This window comes from Vollenhovia emeryi, unplaced genomic scaffold, assembly GCF_000949405.1.
Source record: "Vollenhovia emeryi isolate VEMERY1.0 unplaced genomic scaffold, V.emery_V1.0 DF939233.1, whole genome shotgun sequence".
Taxonomy (NCBI): domain Eukaryota; kingdom Metazoa; phylum Arthropoda; class Insecta; order Hymenoptera; family Formicidae; genus Vollenhovia; species Vollenhovia emeryi.
In genome coordinates, this window is record NW_011967133.1 from 194,213 (window position 1) to 214,495 (window position 20,283).

Sequence of the window (20,283 nt, forward strand, 5' to 3'; positions counted from 1 at the left end):
CCCCTCTCTCTCTCTCTCTCACGCTCTCTCTCCCTATCTCTCTCTCCCTCTGTTTTATCGCATCGAGGAGAGGAGAGACTGGCTTAAGATTAATAAGATCGCAAGCCTGTTGTAACGTGCAATTAAAGAAAATAAAGTAAGCAGCGAATGAAAAAGCATCGCTGCCTAGTCTCACGTTAGATCGATCGGTCGCATCGATCCGTGAGGGCTTAATGAAAGAAAATTTGTAATATTTGTATATAGCCATGTTATACTGTGGTAAAAGAAAATTACCTATTATTATAAATAATATTATATATATAAATATATATTATATATATATTATCTATATGTAATACCGTTACGTTGTTGTACTACATTATTGTGAACACCATTTCTCAGACATCGATTTTTTTAAATAAAAAAGAAAAGAGCTCTCTTTCGACACACACTAAATACCAAGCCAAATCCGTCACGTTATTTGCCACGCGCGTGGCTCGCTCGTGTCGGCTATGTGTATATTCTAATCTAAATATCGTTGGAATAAAACAAACTGATAAAATCATATAAAAATCAAAAGATGATAATTTTATTTTGCCATCAATCGCGAGAGAATATGCTTTCCTTAAACAAATTAATAATAAGAAAATGTTAATCAGGTAAAGATAAAATATCTTAAAAATATAAGGTGACACTCGCACTTTACTACTTTAAAGCACAGTTCACACGTTACAAGTCACAAGTATTTATCACCATGTTCCTCATTATTGTTTGAGTCGTCGGGCTGTTCGTCGTTCTCGGGAGTTCTCGCGTCTCTCCTTTTCGGAAATATTTCGAAAACAAGTCTCTCGATACTTGTACTCTTGAATCGTATCGGCTTCCGGTTATTCATCGGTTGTCTCATCTGGATATTTCTTCGTACATCATTCTGCTCGTCGCTAGCCATTGTTAATGTTACGACAGAGGAAATTTAGCGGTTGTCGTCGCCGAAATTAAAGGAGTTGGAGGCAATAGCATGTTTGCACGCAGCCCCTAAATATTGTTTGCCGACTTTTTGAACCTTTCTTCAAATATCATTGTTAGACCCGGTGTTCGCTTGCCATTGTTAGGCCCGGTCTATGCGATACATGACAATGATTTGGTAATAGTCAGAAGTCAACCAATGTCGATCCTTTTTCTTTCTGAATGAAGGACTAACGTATATAACCGGAGAGAGCGGTTTTACGGTTATCGCTGAAATTTGATGAGTTAGAGGCAATGGAATAGCATGTTTGCAGTTCCTAAATATTGTCTTATAATCTTGTCTGCATTCCTGCGGAAGGAAAAAGTCTTTGTAATTTAAAATTTAACGGTAAAAGTGATTTTATTAATATTTAATTTACATACCAACTTTTCTCCCTATCTCTCTTCATTGTACAACCTCAGTGAATTAATATCATCATTAGTGGATTTTCAGAAAACGATTTATCCGCTCAATCTCTTTGCTTTTACCATTAGCAAGGCAGATTTTTAAGTTGTAATAGGTTTTTTAAAGAAGGAATATGAATAAGAGACTCAGAGAGAGCGCGCCACATCAGGGTGTTAATGAAATTAAAATTTAATAAAAATGCTTCGATCTGTCATTAGACCATTTTCAGTGTAATAAACGATTTAATAATAAAGACCAGTAAAAGGATATAAAGTTTGCAAATGTTGCAATCTAAATCTGCAAAATGTGTCAATTAGCATTTTACAATAGCAATTTGTTGTTATTGCAACATTACTGCCCTCCTAAGAAAAACAGTTTTAACTCCAGAAATAAAAAATGTTCAGGATCAAATTTAGTACTGGTTGACTACATTAACGTATTAAATTATTTCGTAACTTCAGAGTTTATTACTTATACATTTGTATTAACCAACAAATTAATTAATAAATTGTGGTAATTTTACTACGAATGGAGCTAATTCATATTCTTCATGTAAACTTTAAATATATTCTAACTACATAGTAACGATAACAAAAACTATTTCCAGTTCAGCCAATTGGTTGGTAATTTAAAAGCATTGAAAATAAAGATAAGTCTTTTTTTACCTAGAAAAACTCTAGAAAACAATTCCGGTAACCATATGAACAATATGAACATAACTCAATTTTGTTTTAAGTTAAGACTGTTTTCCTTAGTGGAACAAATCAATCGGAATACGTACTCGCAATCGTCAAACGCTCTAAAAAAATTAATGATTAAGCATAACTCATTGTACTTCGGTGCAAGCAAATGCAATGTATTGCAAAACTCATAAATATAGTGAGACTCTGTAAGCTTGAAGTTCAGTTTCCCACAGTAGAGAGCTCGGAGTGGATCAATATTGTTTTTGAGAATCGCCTATGTGAACGCTAGTTTCCAAAAATCTGCTAATAGATCTATTAATCTATCCAATTTATAGAATGGAGACAGAGTTTTGGTATATAAATTAAATATTAATGAAAACGCTTTTACCGTTAAACTTTAGATCTTTTTTTTCGCGAGGAGTGACAATTCATTGAGAAATTTAGGAGAGATTACAAGGAAATATCTGGAATCTTCTTTTGAAACTTCTTCTGGTGTTGACGACAGTGTAGCTACTAGATCTCGTGATCGCTATGGTCATTGGCAACCGGATCCATTTCCATTAAGAGGTCCAGGAAGTCGATGAATCGGCAGCCGAGACAATTCAATTGACTGATCCATTTTCGAGGACACTTCCGACGAGGACGCGACGAATTCTCAAAGCAACGAGGATCCCAAAAGAACTTGAACAATAACGAAGAATATATTAATAGACTTGTGACTTTTGATATAAATGCTTTTGGTATAAACTGCTTAGTTTAAAATGATTAAGTGCGAGTGTCGCGTGTCACGTTAAATTTTGACATAATTAACATTTCCTTATTAATAATTTACTTAAGAAAAACATATTTCTCTCGCGACGAGAACAAAGTAGAATTGTTATTTTTTGTTTTTTATCCAGTTAGTGATTTTATCAGTTTATTTTATTTCCACGATATTTTAGATTAGAACCATGTGCATCTCGTAATCGTTGCATTCGCATGATATTTGTACGCTCGATACCGCGCGCCAGTGAATTGTCCTTCGAAATGTTTGTTCGCTTTGTATATATGATTCGTTACTACATATCGTATAGGGACGTTTTCATGATATCAAAGAGATTATACAGCGATTAAATCGTTACTCCAAATATTCACGTTTTCATTCAACTTTTTATTAATTTCTGACCTCTCGTTTTATCTTTAAGTAGCGGTAAAAGTTTGACAAACGATGCTGGGAAAGATAAGAACAATCTACCATTTTTCAAGAAAAATTGGTACCCGAACGTTTCAATAACGAACTCCTTTGTTAGACTGCTAGTCGTCCTAATCTAACTAATGAACGGTTTCGCAAATTGTAAAACTTGCGCCGAAATCATTACCAAAACGATACTATTCGTTTGTGTATTTTTAGCAACGTGTTACGGAAACTCAGCCCGGAAAAGTGTAATTATTTAAAGTAACACGATTTGAAATATGTTGTTTTATCTCACAACTGAATAATATTTCATATTGATTTCATGCTAAAGATGTACATCAGAGTGATTTTCATGACAACTGGATTATAGTTTTTGTAAGTCAAAATAGAAACAAAAGTGGTAGAGAAAAAATTTTCATTGTTTAGTACAATCTACTATTCTATGATTATTTTGCGTATCGACTTGCAGACGCAACTGCATTTTTAAAAATAGAATGTTTTTTTAGTAAATTGATTCTTTTCGTTATTTTATATAAAAGTTGGAATTCGTTTTTTTAAGTATTTTCTGGAATAAATATTATAATACACGTTATTATTGAGAAGCTGTCATGAGAAGACATTATTTTACTGTAATGCTTTTACGTGTAGAGTAACGGAAAGAATTACGTTTGAAAGAATATATGATTCCTTCTAAAAAAAGAAGTGCAGTTTTATCTTGTAATTCGAGAATGGTAGATTATATTAAATAATAAAAGATGTTTCCCTCTGTAACTTTTTTATTTGAATTTCGGAATTCCCAGCCCAGTTAGAATCATCACGATAAACGATTATCCTGTACAGTGTATTTTGAAGTGCAAAGATCCCATCTCGAGTCCCTTCGCGTTGTCCGTTATCGTATATGGTTTCTGTTCGGCATGCAACGATATAAGTATTTCGGAAGGAAATAGAGTGGAGCTTGGATATAAAAGACAAACAGAGGCGCGATATCCTCATTCATACATGTATAATATATACGCACACACACACACACACACACACACACACACACACACACACACACACACACACACACACACACACACACACTCGCAGAAGATTTCCAGGACATGTTTATCGTTCTTGAATTTTCCTAGCCGTCAATGTAAATAATTGTTTTCTATTGTTACAAAGTAGATCGATTTACAGAACGAGAGGGGCAGATTGTATTCGGGATATTACGGACGGGCCCGAAACACGGTGCATTATCTCTCCGTTTCCGACGTCCATAATGTAAGCGCACAAAACTGATTAATGATTTATGTGTCTTCTTCGTGTTTAATCGTAACTTTAATAATTAAATCTTGAACGTGTACAAATTAAGTCTCTGTGTTTTTGCTTAGGTATCTCCCCCTCTCTCTTTCTCACTTTATCTCTTTATCGATTGGCACTAAGAGAATTAGCCTGAAGAGAACGCGGCAATTGTTCGCGTAAACTGAAATCTACATGTAAACTAATTCAATAAAAACGTAATAAAAATTGTACATATTTGCTTTATGAAATAAACGAATAAGTAATATTTATTGTCGTTTCGCTATTATGTATGTATGTGTTTACCAGAAGTATGTATTAACGAACAAACAAACATCTGAGGAGAGCGGCCTCCACCAAGCTTCAGATACAAATACGCACCCTTAGAAAGTAGTCGTCAACTTTTTATGTCAGTTACGCTCGGTAATAGTCATGGTTCGTGTCCATGCTATGGTTGATGTCCAAACTACTTCAGATGAAAGATAGTGCCACCTTTTTTGCTATTCTCCTGATACTTTGCCAGTTTACGAGATTCCCGATTTTCGCGATTTGAAATTTGAAATTTTTTGAATTACAATTCTTGGAAATTTAGATTGTGCCACCTCTTTGCCGCTCATGTTCTCCTGATACTTTGTCAGTTTTCGGGATTCTGGATTTTCGCGATTTGAAGATCGAAATTCTCGGAATTCCAATTCTTGGAAATTTTGAAAAATTCGTGGAATTTTAGATAGTGCCACCTTTTTGCTGACCATGTTCTCCTGATACTTTGCCATATTCTCGATTATCGATTTTTGCGATTTGAATTTGGAAATTCTCGGAAATCCAATTCTTGGAATTTTTGATAGTGCCACCTCTTTGCTGATCATGTTCTCCTGATACTTTGTCATTTTCTCGATTCTCGATTTTCGCGATTTGAATTTGGAAATTATTGGAAATTCAATTCTTGGAATTTTAGATAGTGCCACCTCTTTTCTGATCATGTTCTCCTGATACTTCTTCAGTTTTGCGATTTTCGATTTTGGCATTTTGAAGAATGAAATTCTCAGAAATCCAATTCTTGGAATTTTAGATAGTGCCACCTCTTTTCTGATCATGTTCTCCTGATACTTTGCTATTTTCTCGATTCTCGCGATTTGAATGTAGAAATTCTCGGAAATCCAATTCTTGGAATTTTAGATAGTGCCACCTCTTTGCTGACCATGTTCTCCTGATACTTTGTCAGTTTTCGGGATTCTGGATTTTCGCGATTTGAAATTCGAAATTCCAATTCTTGGAAATTTTGAAAAATTCGTGAAATTTTAGATAGTACGATCTCTTTGCCGATTACGTTCTCCTGATACTTTGAAAGAAATGTATAATAAGGACCAATTTCACAAACCAAGATGTTCAGAAGATCGGAGAGGTTAGAAAGAAATATGCCGATAAGTGAGAATTGGTTTTACAGTTTCCTAAATCTTGAAGAAAATCATTTTAGTTATTCTGATAACATATTTAGATAGAAGATTGCTAAAAGTACTATAGAAGCGAAAATTCTCGTTTTACTTAGGCACACTTATTAACGTGCTCTTCAATCCATTTATATTTCAATGATATTTCCAATATGGTCGAGGTTTTTTAACTTGTGAAATTTATATATTAGTTCTTAAGATGTGACATGGAAAATAATAAAGGTATGACAAAATATTATTTTAATTACTAATTATTATTCACAATTCTTTGTGATAATATAATAACGATAATTATCATTAATTATATAATCTTATAATATCATAAGCAACACTTTCTAATAACTATTCTAGCAACTATGCTACCTTTCTCTCTCTGGCAGTAAGCGCCTAGCATATTTCAAATAGAAATTTACACTCAAAATAACTTAATTTTGATGTTATATAAATATAGACACATGAAACGTCCATTGTGCATAGTTCAACAAACTATGTCGTTCATACCGCTCATTCGATTCGATATAGACTGGGGTAACATGAAGAACGATTCTCTTCTTTTCATTGTAAACTTATTACTTAGAATTGAGCGATAAACGTGTTATTTGATATTTCAATTTAATATTCTAATTATATAATATCTAAATATGTCTACAGCTGTGAAACATCAAAATTAAAGCTGTAATATTATTTTAATAATACCCTGTTCAAGTGGGTTCTTGTTACTATCGTGAAATATACGAGAATACGAAAAAGAAATTATAAAAACGTGTGTAGAATAAGATTTCTTTATCTCCAATTCACGTGTGACTTTGTGCGTAACATTTGAGGGAAGATATGAGTTTTTGCATTTTTATCAGATATATTTAAAAGATGCTAGACCGTTTCTTACTGCTATGTCAATACCGAGAAGATCTTGCTATTTTTTAATCAAACAATATTATGTGATAATAATTGTAACTTAAATTAACTAAAACTTAACTAAAATTAACATTACGGTACAATCTGGCTAATGTAGCCCATAATCTTGTACATGTAGCAACCCACTGCTGCGGGTTTCCAAAACATTTTGTTTAACGCAAAGATAGTTGCAATGAGGCAAACATATGTTAAAAAGTATTTTCCTAAACAATACATTTTTGTATGAAATATCAAATAGTAGTGTGTGCCATACACAATTATAATATTTTTTTTTATTCACCTTCTATATTCCTTACAATTCCAGCAAACCGGGAAACCCTTTAATGCGGTACAATCTTTTTAATAATGTCGGATTAACGAGATTGTACAGTACTTATCATTTCTGCACTTAAAACATTTTTAAATATACTTAAAAAATCATGTCAGTCTTTTAATAAAACTTTAAATATTATATAATAGTAGAAATCTTTCAGAGTTTAGTCTCTGAAAAATTGTACAATTTGATAATAACATTAATTTTTGTATCTTGCTATAATTGTTCCACCATTATCTCACGTCCTACTAATATGTTTGCATACATAGGAATAGCCTTAACAAGTCCTTTTTTTTAAGTAACTAATATGTTTGCTAAGTGTACACTTTAATTATCATGGCTAAGAATGTTTTATTCATATAAGAGAAATCTTGGTTTTGACAAATAACTGACCCTTATAACTGACCTTATAACTATTCTTAATATATAATAATTACTTTCTACTTTAATAACTTTAGAAATGCATCATATCTATTTATATTCAGAGAGAGAAAGAAAAGGAAAAAAAGGAAAAGCGAGAAAGAGAGAAAGAGGGAGAGATTCATGATATTTCATATATAAATATCTATTGTCATTATATCAACGAATGTTTGTTACATTAATTTGTAATAGAATTTATTAAAAATATTACGAAATGGTAATGGATTTTCTCTCTTCTTTTTTTTTAGATAATTTAGATAATTTTTTAGATAATTTAGATAATTATCAACTGTCATTTCCGTGTACTTATTTCTGGAAATTTTTTTATGTACGCGCCAAAGATGAAACGAAAAATATCCTAAATTAAATCAAAGGAATTGTGACACGTTGCGCGATTAAGTAGTATCAAAAGAAATCAATTCAAAATTATTTAATACTCCAAAACTAACTTTATGTTTATTACAAAAATGCTGTTTTCCATAATACGTAATATTGCGTTAGGCATTACACGTTTATCCTCCAAATAATTGCGGAATCAATTTTGAGAGTTAATTGTCCATTGTCCAATCATGTCCATTTATTTGCAATTTTGCCTTCACGCAAATTGTCAATTTAGATGTTCTATCCTTTAAAGAGTATATAAGAAGTTTGAAGTGTACGTTTCTTGAAAAATTTACATTTTGTAATCAATTTTATGTATATGAAATCATGTATTAGGAAAGAAGAAATATATGTATGATAGTATTTTTTACATTGATTGTTTTGCAAAAAGAATAACTTATGAAATACTTAAAGAATATTGCATATAAAAAGCTTTGATTTTCATAATAGTAATCTTAAAAAAAAGAATAAAATGATCTAAATTAGTATAAAAGAGACGCATGCATGCATGTACACATGTACGCACGCACGTATAGTTTTCTTAGTTTTATAATTCGCATAATTTAATAGTTTAATAGGTTAAATTAACGTGATATTTTCAGATAAACGGTAGATCTTAATGAAAAAAATATGACAGAGAAATGGCACAAAATTATTTTTAATCCTCGTATTTACAAGTGCAAAACTTACCATAAAATAAGCAGAAAAATCTTGCATTTGAAATCATCTAATATAGATACACTGAGAATTAAAAATGTTTATGCCATTATAATTTCGATTGTAAGAATCAATATTGACACTAATACTATTTAAAATAACTGTACTAGAAAAATGTACAACTGTAGTACCATAGGCATATGTACATACATATAAAAGCTGCAAAATAATATTTACAATATTCGATATCTAACTATACTCTATAATCTAATATTTTGAAAAATCAAAGTCTTTCATAGTGTCCACAATTATTATAACTATATTGGTATAACTAATTTGACTAACTTATATAAAGTTGTATCAATATTTACCTCAGCTTTTTAGACATAAAATGAATATATTGTGTAAGATATGTATTTATACTCCGATTGCGCATACTCCGATGATAAAAATCTATAGTCAAAATACATTAGAAAGTACAACTGAATACATTAATGGTATCCAGTGAATTTATATTAAGGAGATACTTCATGATATGTAGTTCGCTTATTTTTTTTTGTCATTTGGATGTATGAAGTGTATTGAACCATAGTTAGTAGATAAACCAATAGTAACGGTAGTCATGTTTGGAGCTCACAATTGAACAAATTCTAAGCATAAATATGTGTTATTTATAAGTATCATAGTGAAATTTGATTGTCAAATACGAGCACACGGGACACCATTAGTGCATTCCGTATGTAATAGTCACAAAATCTCTTTGTATTTACATAGATATTATTTATCATAATCATTACATTTAATGTTCTCTGCAACTAATATCACATTATATCTTAATTACTGCAGTTTATAAACAAATCTCACTTTGGTAAAAAAGATCACTGATATCTCAATACCAATAAAAATATCTAAATCCCTACAAATGATTTATAAATTTTTATCCGTAATAAAAAGTGGAGTATAGCAATGGAGCAACACAATTATTCTTCTATATAATAACAGTAATTATATACACTAAATACGTATAATTTAGTTTTATAGTTATAAGTATTTATTATTAAAGTTTTGTTGCTCATGAAGATTTGTTTTTTATCAGTTCCTATATGAAAAAGTTATTATATATATGTACATTTATATACTAGAATTACTCGGGAACTGTTGATTTCCGAGCGCAATAATTCTGCACTTCAAACATAATCAAGATATTCAGGCATTATGGACATTTGGATAATGTCCGAAATAATAATTTGCAACATTGCATAGTAAGCAAACGGAATGGTGATTTGTTTGGTTTCCGATTAAAATTTTTTATCGAAAATGCCAGATTGTCAAATCATATTCACAAGGATTGCCAATTCTAGCAAACCTTCTATAACGAAACATTAAGCTATGATTAAATATTTCAATATGTAAGTACTGGAAAGTCTTTTCTTTCCTTTCTTTTATTTCATATTAAATGTCTATAATGACTGAACGAATGTTGTGTTTGAAAAGCAGAATTATTAATTAGACTCTTTGAGGCTAATTTATTTCATATGAACTCACGTCTGTAAAATATTCACGATTCGTTATCTTGTGTCCCTTTCTCATCATTATTAGGGCTTGACGGGGTACTACTGTCGTCGCGCTTAGTAGGTTTAGCTGGCAGGACGCCTTCATACAAAGTACCATCAATATTTATACTAATTTCTAGTTCCTTTCGTCCATTCTCTAAAAAGGAAAAAAATTTCAATAAACACTTTGTTTCTTTACGAGTAACGTAAATTTAATATCTTTACGTGTAAAGAGATTACTATGACTTCGATAAAAGAAATTATATCTCATCGCAGTATCTGTATAAAAACGTGTCCGAAACGTTCGAATCGTACCTCATGTAACTAAAATATACAACTGTTCACCTTGTATCGTTTTAATTTCGTTCACCCAAGTTCAGCTCACATTGCCCATATCATCTTCTATTACATTTAACCATCGTAACTTTGTTTAGAAAATTTAAATCTGTATAAAAAGTTAACCTAAACTACTAACAAACCTAGAGCCTCTTACCTCTTGTGTTAACTTGCTGGCTAATACGTAAAGAAGGTATATTAAGGCTTCCTACATCATCGGATACTATCATTCTTTTACTAGATGTTGAAGGTGTAAATTCAGCAGTCTCTGCGCTTCTCTTCATTTCCGCACCCGGTGGTGAATTTACCGACGTATTAGTTGGAGACGAGACTGAGTCCAACCTAATCGAAGAACTTTTGTTATTTTATTATTAAATTACAGATTTTCCTCCCTGTTCGTTAAAGTCGAGAACTCTTATTTACCTGTGTCCAGAGTTCGCGAGATCCAAGGCCTCTCTCTGTGGTTCGGGGCTATTTACCGCAGCTATTGGTGAGTGGGACGACGATGGAGAATAGGGTGGCTGTGTCAACCCTGTTGGATACATGTTATTGTTGCCCGGATTGTACACTGTACTCCAAAATTGCAATCCCGCTTTATATCCTTCAGGCATTACAGGCGGTGGAGTCGATGTGTTACCTTGCAGCATCGAATTATTAGAAATTGTGCCTCTGTCTCTCATTATTCTCATCATGTACTCTGAAACTGTACATAAGTTCGAAATTAAACACCTAATATACGCAATTGCAATATAATTGATTTGGAACTGAGACTGAAAGTTGGAGCGATTTAATTAGTTATGCATCTTTGGCAGTTACCATTTGGAATTATAATGATGGGATAATTATGAAGAATAATCGATAATACCAAACATACGTAAGATGAATCAAATTTATATCATTTAATGATCATTTTTTTACGAGTTTTTATGCTTCACTTCAAAACAATATTAAAATAATTTGTAACATTTAGAAAATAATAATTGTTCTAAGATGAAAAATAACTGAACGGAAAAATCTTAATTTTGCTCGCAAGAGTTTTGAAAAATAGGAACTCAACATTAAGCTCGTTCGTGTCCTTTGAAATCCCCCAAAATACCAGAACTTTAAAATGAGATAAATATATATTGGGCATTGGGGAGAGAAAGAAAGCTAAGATTTTAAGTGCAACAAGTGCAAGCAACACAAACAGACCTATTATCTGCTAAATTGAAGCAGCTTTACTTGTTCCATTATTCGACGATACATTTGTATAAGCTATAAAACGATCAAAACCTTGATACTCCAAGTCGACGTTTCGTTGACGAGGAACGGAAACTCAAGATTCGTTATTCATTAAAATGAAATCACTACAATGAACTTTTGAGCTTATCTGTAACTGTGGATTACGTTAAAATGCAACGTTCGCAATGGATCGTCGAACACCTGAATCGCGATATTCTGGATGTTCGTTGATATTACTCTCTAAAGGTCAATCAGCGAATTATCACCGAAAACAGTGAATGTTACTGAAAATTGCAGTAAATCAGCGAGTATTCACTGTGTTCAGTGATAATCCACTGATTGACTTTTAGAGAGCAGGATTTTTCATACCTCGGCGAGCGGCAATATCGCCAAGGTATATCCGGCCATGTCGCACAAGGAAACGATCGAAGGAGAGCTACGAGTGCGATCGAAGCGCGACGTTACCCAGATCGCTGTCGGACGCAGCGACGAGGTGGAAAGAGGGGAGAAAAGGGTAGGGAAATAGGAATGCTCGTTAGCGAGAGCCATCCGTTAACGCCTGTCTTCCGGAGGATCGTACAATCAATTATGCCTCCTTCGCTCTCGCATCATCATCTCCGGGGAGGCCCGGAGCACTACCTACCGATTTAAAATAAACCCGTGTATACTCTACCCTCCTCCCGTTTCCTTCCTCCGTTCTTTTTTCTATTCCGTCCCCTGATATCTTCCCTACCGTCGCGTCGGCAAGTTTCTCATTTTTGCTCTTTCCTCTAGACTCTTTTTCCATTTCCAATTACGGCGTTACGAGTTACACCCTTCACTTGAAAAGATATCGGGGGACAGACAGACGGGGAGCTATTAACTTTGCGCTGATAGAGCTAACGCGCGTACCGATAACGAAAATCGATTTTTAATCCAACGGAACTCGCACGTGCGCGAACAAGTTCCATTCCCGAGGAAGGCAAAAAAGGGATCGAAACTTACGTTGACTAGACGTTGGCATGTTTGGCGGAAGATGATGCTGCGGAGCGTGGAGATGTCCATTTGCGACGTGGTGCTGCGACTCGTTCGCAGCCACCGCTGCCATTTGGGCCATGGTGAGCGGCAACGGTATCGGATTCTGCGACATCGTGTTGACATGACTGCGTGTACCAACCACCGCGTTCTCGTTGTTGGTGTAAGTGTAATGGTTCCTGCGACTCTCGCGACGATTCGTCTCGATCGCCGTTTGGAGTTGTTCCTGCGTCGATAGTGCTTCCTTCTCTCTCTCGTACGGATACAGATATTTCATGTACCTATCGGCAAAGTACTCGTATCAAGCGTACATTCTTTCAGAGTAATGAAATCGAGCAATTGCAGTGCGTTTAAAATGTTTAAATATTCGAAGGTTGCTTTCCTTTCAGGAGACACAAATCGACACAAGTTAACGCACTCGAGCACAGTTTGTCACTGTGGCAAAGATTTAAACAAGATTTTAGGAAAAGGTTCTGTCGAGAAAAGATTCGATCTTCGGTCAAAAACACCCTCTCCACCTGAGCAGAGTCGAAAGTGTCGATTGAGTTTGAATTAGATTCTAAATGGAAGGCGACATGTGTCGATTTGTGTCAAAAATGTCGACTGTGTTCTCTGAGAGGAAAGCAGCCAAAGTATCGTAATAAGAATTTCAAAGCGCCTTTCATTCCCTCGAGTTCGTCTCAAAGGAATCGTTCTACAATCTTGTACGACGTAAAAAATTAAGCCAACGGAACACGATACTATTTTTCCAACTGAATTGCCGACGAGAGCCAATCGGGATGCAGTTTTCGATCAGGTGACTTAAAGATCGAATCAGACTAGCAATTGTTGACTCGGATTAAATTGGAATTGGCGATTGACGATTGTCCCTTAGCCAATAAGAGTCAAATGCAGCCAGCGATTTAATCTCTTATTGGCTAGAAGACAATCGTCAATCGCCAATCCCAATGGAATCCGAGTCAGCAATTGCTAGTCCGATTCGACCTTAAAGCTAAATCCTGATAGGTTCTCGTAAGAAATTCAGTAAGAAAAAAATAGTATCGTACATTACAGCGTTGAGATAAATTTCATTCAAATTTTTCTCCCGAAAAGGTACCAAGCGCCAAACGGATATAATTAGCCTGTGCTCCTAAAAAAGAGAGAGAGAGAGAGAGAGCAAGAGAGACGGAGAGACGTCGCGGGTTCAAGTTAATCGACACCGATTCTTGCCAGATGAACTCTGTCGCGAGCGGGATTTTGTTGGAGCCGACAGTATTTTCGTATTTTCTCCTCTATCTCGCGTACATATCGTCGAGGAAAGATAGCCGGTTGCCGGAATGATGGATGCGCGACCGCGGCGAGGTGAGGCGAGGCGAGGCGGCGCGACGCGACGCGACGCGACGAGACGCGACACGACGCCGACGTTCCATCGTGCACAAAGCGCGTTGCGCGGAGTTATTTTCACGAGCACACACCCCTAGCATCGCGGCCGTGTAATTCATATTAGCCCGCGCTTATAATGTGTCGGCGTGCTCCATCCCTCTTCTCCCGGCCCGGTCCGCATTTTCGCGTCCGTCCCACCTCCCTTCTGCGCGGCGAGATGAGCGGGATGCCTCGCGCCGTCGTCTCTCCGAATCTCGCCGACGAATCTCTATTTAGAGACCTCTCGTCCTTTCCCGTCCCCGCGCGCGGGGAGACGAGACACCGCGAACGGCAGATAAATCTTCGTCGCCCGCGCTGGATATGCCCGGTATTATATAAACGAATATATATCGTGCCAACGGTTCCAGGTTGTCACAACCCGCCCCGCGCGAGGTGTCCCGCCCGGTGAGGGATCGCACGGGGGACCCTTGGACGACGTGGACGACACGTCGGCTAAGACGATGCACCTGTATGTCACGCCTCCGACTCGTCACCTACGTTGTTTTATCTCCTCTCGTCGACAGCGAGCGCGCAATAACACGCGGACCCGCGCGACACCGTCGTCACAAGGTTTGATTTTACTGGCTAATATACCAGGACGGTAAACCGTCCCTAATTGGACTTCTTAATTGGACGCAGCTTTGATTCGCGAATCAATTACGAAGATACATATTTATTCAGCGGAACGCTCAGAGACGGAGAACCGTGTGCCGACGACGCGACTCAACGACGGCAAATTACTCGCGCGGATGGTCGTTCCGCTGTCGGATAGCTCTATCGAACGCGAACATCTTGACGGGACGACGCGCTTAAAGACCGAATCAGACTAGCAATTGTCGACGCGGATTCGATCGGGATTGGCGATTGTCCTCTAGCCAATGAGAGCAAAGCAGCCAGCGATTTAATCGACTCTCATTGGCTAGAGGACAATCCGAGTCAGCAATTGCTAGTCTGATTCGGCCTATTGGATTGGAGTCGGCGATTGACGATTGTCCTCTGGCCAATCAGAGTCGATTAAATCGCTGGCTGCTTCGGCTAGAAGACAATCGCCAATCCAATCCGCGTCGACAATTGCTGGTCTGATTCGGCCTTAAGTCATTGCCACAGATTTCACGCTCGGACGACTCCTCGTCAGCTGCGACTTATTGTATGCGAATTACGGCGGGCCTGGGCATCACGTCTGCACGGGCAAGACCGGGGTCCCGGATGAGAAACTTCACGATCTACTTACTGAGTTCGCAAAGTAAACGCGGCGGAAGTGATGCTCGCTGGCAGCTTGAGACCTTTGATGATTTCCTGCCACAGCTTCTTGTTGATCACCTCGACCAGCCCGCCTCGGTGCACCACTAGCTTGTAGAGCTCGTAGAGATCCAATACGGATTTCGCCATGATAGGAAGTCGGCTAATGGGTGTTCCTGCAAGAGAGAAATAATTTCACTTTACATATACACGTTTGATATCGAAACGCGACGTTGTTCACTTCGGAAAAAAAAAGACTTCAATTTGCGCAACGCGTGAGACGCGTTATATAAATACACACTGGGAAAAATAACCTGCTGGCACAGCATATTTTATGCTACCTTAGCAAACTTCATCAGTTATTATATAGGCAGCAACGAGGCTTGCTCGGAATACTAATTTTATTCAAGTTGAAAAATCATTTTGCTAAATTGGCAAACTATCTAACAAGGAACGAAACAAGGCACTTTTCCGCCAAGTACGTTTTGCTGTAATGCCGAGTAATTTTAAAAATCAATTACAATACGAAATTTTATCGTTGTCACGTTAAACGTGCAGTTTACCTCTTCCGCGCATAAAAATTACACAATGTTTTATTTCCTTGCGATCCCCTCAACAATGAAGTGGTTCGGGTATTATACGTGTATTATAATCCAGGAAACGCGATTCTTATGTAAACACGCTCAAGACAAAATGACGATTTTAACGAATACTCAGAAATGTAAAGAGACTTTAATAGAGAAAAGTCTATTATGAGATAGATTTATAATATGAGACAGCGCAAATTCAATCACAAGTCTTTCTTCTCAGGATTACACGATCTAACAATGAATTTCCACCAAACAGATTTCGCCCCAAGAGCAATAAATTCATGGTGGAAACAACCGACGGTGCCTATTAATTTAACAGAAACTACCCCATATTAGGATCCTATCGCATAATAGGGGACTCTCCTCTATTAATTGTAAGGGATTTCTACCTCGAGATTTCGTCAAATCAATCAACGACTGAGATAATCGGACCGTAGGTGACGCGAACCATCCTTTACCATTGCGTGATCAGCCGAGGCAGATTTTGCGATCGTCTTAAAGTACGACTAGCGTAAAACCGCTGGATTTTACGAGGTTTGTCCAGAGATATCCAGCGTGGGGCGTTAACAAGAGCAATAACGAATTCGCAACAATCACGCGAGTGGCGCAGTCTTTTACGATCTTCCTCAGGGCGCATCGCGCCAGATATAACAGATACGGAACAAAGAGAGAAAGCATACGGCGGATCAAGAGTAGAGAACGAAGTGGAAAATACGACGAGTATCGAAGCGGTTGTGTTAAAAATTATCGATTGGTTGCTCGCGGGCAATTTTTTTTACGAGCTCTCGCTCGATAGAACGACGATGCAAATGGCATTCGCGTATTCGCGAATTCTGATGGAAATTCGCAACAAGTTCCGCTTTTGGCAACATCTAGGATGCCTTGATCTTATCTGTAAAAATTAATCGAGTCGTTTGAGAGAAAAGCGCGTCTGTGCGGAATACAGCGCGTGCTATATTTGTTGGAAATTACGTAATGCCACGCGTGTAAAGCCGTTGGCGCGTAATATCGAGAGCAATACTCGTCGTCGAGCGACATTCAGACAGATACGAAGAAATTCTCCGGTTAATTCGTGCGCGTATTACCGCCGCCTACTATGGTAGCCAGGCCATCGAATTTTACGAGGCTGCCCGAGCCACGACTTAACGGAGTGTTAACAAGAGCAGCAGCGCTCGCGACTATCGTGCGCTTCAACTACGTAAACGTAAACGCACCTTTACGAGCTTTCGAGTTGGCGTAATCTGAGGTTTAGAGTCGCGCATAAACGGCGCCCGAGCGACGTGTCTGAAATGAGCCAACGATTGAAAATCTTTCACGAAACTGGCTAGAACCCGGAGTAATGCCCGAAACGCTCGAAGCGCATTTTATCTCGCGGAGATAAAAATAAACATATAATTTCCAGCTCGGGCTCTTTTCACATTTAATGCGCTCCTTGCGTCATCGAGCGCGCGCATCGGTAACTCGATCTCCTATTTTCGTCCTTTTTTTTTTATGTTTGAACCTTGCGTCCCGTCGCGCGCTCGACCCCGAGGCTCGAAATTCCCCGATGACTCCCTCGCCGCGCGGTGGCCGCCGCTTTCCACGGAGCCGGCGAATTTTACGAGTTTGTCCAGAGGTTCGAGTTAACGGGGCGTTAACAAGGGCAATACTCGCGACTATCGCGCGTGCGGAGCCCGCTTTTGCGGCTCTTTACGAGCTCGCGAACGATTCTGTACGGGATGCCTCGGTACACGGGGAGAGCGCGTTATACGGACGCGCCAGACAACACAGGCGCAGATACGGACAATGAGAGGAGGAGGAGAGGCGCGCATTCGCGGCGCGGTGTGGCGTGGCGTGGCGTGGCGCGGCGCGGCGCGGCGCCGTATCGCAGGATCGTTTATCCGCCATCGAGGACGATGAAGGGGGCTGCCGCCATTTCTGACCGACGAGAGGAGGCAATAAAACCGCGCTCCTCGGGGTAGGGGAACCAGCAATTTCGGGCTATCGAGCGTGCTCCCTTCGGCTTTATTATTGGCCCTGCAATTATTGTTGATATACGCGCAACCCGGCAACCCGCGCTTAATGTTCCTATGTAGGACGCGGCGATAAAGGCTGCGCAATATGGCGGCCGATAGACGTTCCCTCTCGTCCCTTGTATCGCGCGAGACTCCTCTGCATCGATCATTGTCCTCTCGCTGTCTACGTTAGCTTCGTCAGGTCCCTCGTGATACAATGTTCCGGCAAAGCATCGAGCTTTCTCGGTCAATGTTCAAGACCAAACACAGTTCCTCTATGATCGATTAAACGATAGTAAGCGATGAAAGAGCGAAGTAAAGCAGGGAAGTTGTCGAGAAAATCACGTTGCTTCACTTTCCAAACTTTATCACGAATGTCTCGGTGGTCGAATTGGTAAGACGCCCGCCTAGAGTGTAGGGAGGTCCAGGTTCAAACCCGGCAAAGCATCGAGCTTTCTCGTTCAATGTTCAAGACCAAACACTGTTCCTCTATGATCGATTAAACGATAGAAAGCGATAAAAGAGCGAAGTAAAGCGGGGAAGGAGTCGAAAAAATCACGTTGCTTCACTTTCCAAACTTTACCTCGAATGCCTCAGTGGTCGAATTGGTAAGACGCCCGCCTAGAGTGTAGGGAGGTCCAGGTTCCAACCTGGCCGAGGTAATGTTTCCCGCAATAAATTTCTTTAACTAGAATTTGTCAGTTGCGTCCATTATTAATTGCCGACACTGGTTAATTCTTTACTGGCGACAGTAAGTCTCTATTCTTGTTATTTATCTGGAATCTTCGTAACAACGTAAAGAAGCAGAGAACTTTGCGAAGATACGTTCACCCTTCTTACGCGACATAATATTCTTCGACGCGAGATTGACGAGAAAGGGAGGGACGATACAAAACAGCGGGAGTGAATGCTCGGGAAGATAAAATAGCGAGAGAGAGAGAGAGAGAGAGAGAGAGTAAAAGGGGAATGAGAGAAAGGAAGAGGGACGGACAAAGAGAGAAAAGAGAGAGAGAGAGAGAGAGACAGAGGGGAGGAAGGGAACGTTTCAGGATGCGATTACGACTTTTCTTGGTAGGGCGTCCAATCAGCAGTTATTTTTATAACGGCCGCCGTCGCGCCGTGCCGCGCCATACCGCGGACTCGTCCAAGTAGTGGTGGCGAAGTAGCACCGCGACGAGCAACAGTGGCCATCGCATGTTGCTTTCAACGAGCCAAAGTAGCCATTCGCTTCGTCGCGTACGGGCGTTACGCGGTATCGCCTGTACGCGCGTTCCCCGTGGAAAAAAGCGTGCGAGAGATGTCGCGATAAAAATCACGCACGGCGCGCGTAAGCACACCCATCCGATCAACCCTCGTTCCCTCGCAGATGGCGAGATTCCGCCGTACTTTCCGCGGCATCGCGATAAAATCGAACGTAGGCGCGTTGGACGGACTCGGGACCGAGGGCCCGCTCGTTTCGCTTTCGAACGACGAAGCGGCGAAATTGCGAGCCGTAGAACCCGGATAACTTTCTCAGGAAATTCAGGTGTCGTGCCGCCGTTCCGTTTTTTTTCCGACGTAACGTTTCTTACGGGAGAGGAGAGGACGCGCCGAGGACGAGTCGAGAAATCCTCTGCGAGCGAACGCCGGCGTCTTCCGCTACCATATTTGTCGAGTATACCCTCGCCAAGGTGTAGTGGGGGTAATTGACATACGAAACAAAATGTTTCATTTTATGGGTTATTGCGAGGGGCGAATAGGCGCGGCGGGGACGAGGGAGTGTCCGATCTAATAACGATCGGTTACGTCGGAGGCCTTTATTAACACACGCATACCACCCCGTCCCGCCGATGTGCTGGCCGCGCTCGGAAGGGGTTTCAGACGTGCGAAACGGCTTTTCCCGGAATCTTGCGTGACGGCCTCGGATTCTATCGAATAAGTCGTCGATGGTGTACACTCCCGCGAGATCGCGCGCCCCTAATCTTGCCTAATCTTACCCTCGCGGCCTTTCCAATGCGCCCGTTTCTACCAACGCAGTTTAACTTTGATCTCGGTGCAACTTGCTTTATACATTCTTTTCTAGTTTTACGAACTAAAAAAAGAGAACCAGTAATGTAAACCGGGATTAAAGGTAACCTGCGTGGAACGGACATAAGCGCGTTAAAATATTTTTTTTATCGAAGAAACCGACTGAAAATTTACGCTCCTGGGCAAACTTTTCAAACTTGTTGGAAGAAAGACGTGGTACCTTTTGTGAACTGCTTTTGTCTATGTCGCGGTTTTGTGGCCAC

The 20,283-nt window shown here is 38.9% G+C and overlaps 1 protein-coding gene across 8 annotated transcripts in view; it reads right to left on the reverse strand.

The window, feature by feature from the left end:
• Window positions 1-9: 9 nt before the first annotated feature.
• LOC105560320 (AT-rich interactive domain-containing protein 3A) overlaps window positions 10-20,283 on the reverse strand; it is a 146,630-nt gene continuing 126,356 nt past the window's right edge. For 3 of the 8 annotated variants that reach the window (XM_012009333.1, XM_012009332.1, XM_012009339.1), the window contains 5 exons: window positions 15,422-15,605; window positions 12,760-13,070; window positions 10,978-11,257; window positions 10,712-10,908; window positions 6,235-10,375 (listed from right to left, as the gene is read on the reverse strand). In XM_012009333.1, the coding sequence (XP_011864723.1) occupies window positions 10,224-10,375; window positions 10,712-10,908; window positions 10,978-11,257; window positions 12,760-13,070; window positions 15,422-15,605 (1,124 nt within the window). In that variant the 3' untranslated portion in view covers window positions 6,235-10,223. Of the gene's footprint in view, window positions 2,752-6,234; window positions 10,376-10,533; window positions 10,621-10,711; window positions 10,909-10,977; window positions 11,258-12,759; window positions 13,071-15,421; window positions 15,606-20,283 lie in introns of those variants that run through there. The other 5 variants (XM_012009337.1, XM_012009336.1, XM_012009334.1 and 2 more) reach the window with 5 other exon arrangements.